This window comes from Sminthopsis crassicaudata, chromosome 4 (assembly GCF_048593235.1).
Source record: "Sminthopsis crassicaudata isolate SCR6 chromosome 4, ASM4859323v1, whole genome shotgun sequence".
Taxonomy (NCBI): Eukaryota; Metazoa; Chordata; class Mammalia; order Dasyuromorphia; family Dasyuridae; genus Sminthopsis; species Sminthopsis crassicaudata.
The window spans coordinates 452,649,860-452,652,867 of record NC_133620.1 but is presented as its reverse complement, the minus strand read 5'-3'; the positions used below and the strand labels follow the sequence as shown (position 1 = coordinate 452,652,867).

The window sequence follows — 3,008 nt, the reverse complement described above, 5'->3', positions numbered from 1 at the left end:
CTCGCTGAGCCGTTTCCTTTCACCACGGATGCTATGAAACCTTTTTGTAAACCATGATTCTTAGGGGGCCACCCAAGATCCCCCCGATCTCAGAAACATACGGTGCGATTCTGATGGGGATTAATAGGGAGAGAGTATCTGTGGGCTGCAACTTGGAGCCAGCTTGACCTTGGCCACCCTGAAATCCATGAGACTATAGTCCCAGCCCACTTCGGATACATTTGGGTGGTTCTGTGATCCTGGGTGAGGCGCTTGCCCTCTGGAGGCGGGTGGGAGTCCGCCTTGGTGGAGAGTGTTCCTAATGTGGGAGTTCCCTCTGTTGCTGACATCAGATGCCCATTCCCTGTCCCTGTCCCCAGGACTATAATAGGACATTGCCTAGGGTGGAAGGACATGAGGAGGGCAGCCTGTACCATGGAGCAGGAAGGACTTGGGGGGGGGGGGGAATTTGTTGGGATGGAGAAGGGCATCCTCCCTTGCCTTGGTCAGATATGGGAAGCTCACTCCTCCCTCCACATCCCTCCCCCATCCTGTGTAGTCAGACCTGTTCCAGGATGACCTGTACCCTGACACGCCAGGCCCTGAGCCAGCCCTGGAAGCAGATGAGTGGCTGTCAGGCCAGGATGCAGACCCCATACTGATCTCCTTGCGGGACGGCTACGTGCCCCCTAAGAGCCGAGAACTTCGGGTCACCAAGCGCAACATCCTGGATGTCCGGCCGCCCACTGGCCCAAGACGCAGCCAATCTGCCAGCGACGGCTCTTTCTCGGTGAGCTGGGTCCCGTGCCAGTGGGACCCCGGGCTTCCTCCGCCTCAGTTTCTCTCTCCATTAGTCCAGCTATCTCCGGAGGCCTCAGGGGCAGTTGTGAGAACTCTGGTTTGGGTATCAGAGGTATTCGAGTCAGGGTCTCCCTTCACTTAAATCACCCTGCTGACATCTCAGCCAAGGACCCACCAGAACTTGCTATAGAGAGCATCCCTCGGGGCTTTTCCAGATTTCTGACCCTAAGAACTGCTTGGGGGACCTCCCTGCCCAACGTCCCATTGAGCACCCCCCCATCACTTCCTGCCTGGATCCTCACCTCAGTGGGGAGCAGAGGCCATCATGACAGCCCTTCCCTTTGCCCCTTCTCCTCAGCAGCAGCAGCAGCAGCAGACCCTGGAGACGCTGCTGGAGGAAATTAAGTCCCTCCGGGAGAGGGTCCAGGCCCAGGAGGAGCGAATCACAGCCTTGGAGAACATGCTCTGCGAATTTGTGGATGGCACCGATTAGCCCCCACCCCAGTCCCCATCTCTTGCTCCCGCCTTCCTTCTTCTAACCCCAGGATGGGAGGGGAGAGCCTGGGACAGGGTTGGAATGGCCGGGAACTCAATCCTGGGGACTCCCCACAGAGGGGAGGGTGAAGAGCAGAATGCTTTCCCCGACCTTCAAAGGGGGAGTGGGGCATGAATTGTGGCCTTTTCCTCTGAGAGAACTCAGCCCCTCTCAACGGGACATTCACCCCCAACCTTGTGTGTCCACAGCGGGGGGTGTAGAAGGGCTAAACCGTGTACCCCATCAGGGGCAGGGCTGAGGGATATTGTTAGCAATCAGTCAGTAAGCATTTAGTAAGCTCCTTCTGTGTGCCAAGCAGAAAAGACAAAAATGAAACTATTGCTGCCCTCAAAGAGCTTACATCCTTTTGGGGGAGACTTTGATGAGGCTAGAGGAAGGACTTGGGGGGCCAGTAGAGTTGAAAGTGGAATTTTAGGTAAGCCCTCTTGGAAGGGGAGGTGAGATCAGGAGTGCCATGGTCAGTAGGAATAGCCCCTTTCTCCCAAGTTCTTTCCTTTCTCTCCCCAGCCACTAATGGGGTGGCTCTGGAGATGTGGGGGTGAGGTTTCTCATTGGCTGGGCTCTAGAGGTAGGGGCTTTGCTCCAGCCCCAGGGTAGGAGGTCAAAGAAGGCAGAGACTGTCTAGTGCATCGATGAAGGGGCTAAGGGATTGTTGGGAGCCTGAAGGGCCATCCCTTTCTCCATCCTTCTAACCACTCATCTCCCTCAAAGCACGTGGGCTCCCACACTGACCCCCATCCCTGGCTCAGGTGGAAGATGTGCTTTGGAATGGAGCAGATTCTCCAGCCCCTGCCTTGCCCCAGCTGTCCTTTCCCCCCTCACAAGATGTGCTTTGAAATGGAGCAGATTCTCCAGCCCCTGCCTTGCCCCAGCTGTCCCTTCCCCCCTCACAGGCTCTGCTCTTTAAAAAGGAGATTGTGGAGGATCGAAAAATTAAATATTTTATTAAATACTTGGCCTAGAGTGTATGTGTCTGCCTGTCTGTGGCTCTGCCCCTGTGAGACAGGGCTCGGGCTGGCCAGGGGCTGAAGGCGCAGTGAGCGCCCAGGGCTCAGGGAGCCCCTACCTCTTTGCCACAGCTGCTGCAGCTCCTAGAGAGGGATGTGGAAGGATGGGCATGAGGGGCCCTCCTCAACGACCCCTATTGCCTATAAAATGTAGGGGTGGATCCAGGAAGAGGATGCTTTGTCCCCTTTTCATTCCCCATCTGGGGCATCTCGGCCACAGGGGCCCCCATTCTTAGGGGGCTGAGCTGGAAGCACACCTGGGAAGTGAGAGTGTTCAACTCCGAGTCTGAAGAGGCAGCTTGGGATGGGAAGGGGATATTTGTCTTTAAATCTCCTCAAGGCTTTCCCATGGAAGGGCCAGCTTCATTCTGCTGAGCCCTGGAAGGCAGAAGTGGGGCCGCTGGTGGAGAGGGTGCTCCAGCAATGATTAATCCTGTCCCAGAATTCCCCCAGGGGCAGGAGGACCACCTTCCGTTCTACCACAGAGGACCAGGGGTTTATTGCCACACTCTGACAAGGGGATCATGGGCCCTCCCAAGAGGGGTCACTCCCACCGTCCCTCCCTGGGGGGAGGGCCCTGAATGAGAGAGGCTCCTGTACCCCCCAAGCCTCCTCTCCCACCTCCCCTGGGCTTCTCCCAATAAAATCAGTCTCAGGAGGAGAAC

General features: G+C 56.7%; 1 protein-coding gene across 1 annotated transcript in view; it reads left to right on the top strand.

Annotated features, from left to right (window-relative positions):
* The window catches only part of CORO6 (coronin 6), a 17,968-nt gene extending 15,682 nt beyond the window's left edge, over window positions 1-2,286 (top strand). The window contains exons 10-11 of the mRNA XM_074263773.1: window positions 543-769; window positions 1,139-2,286. Coding sequence (XP_074119874.1) covers window positions 543-769; window positions 1,139-1,273 — 362 coding nt within the window. The 3' untranslated portion in view covers window positions 1,274-2,286. The remainder of the gene's footprint in view (window positions 1-542; window positions 770-1,138) is intronic.
* The last annotated feature ends 722 nt before the right edge of the window (window positions 2,287-3,008 follow it).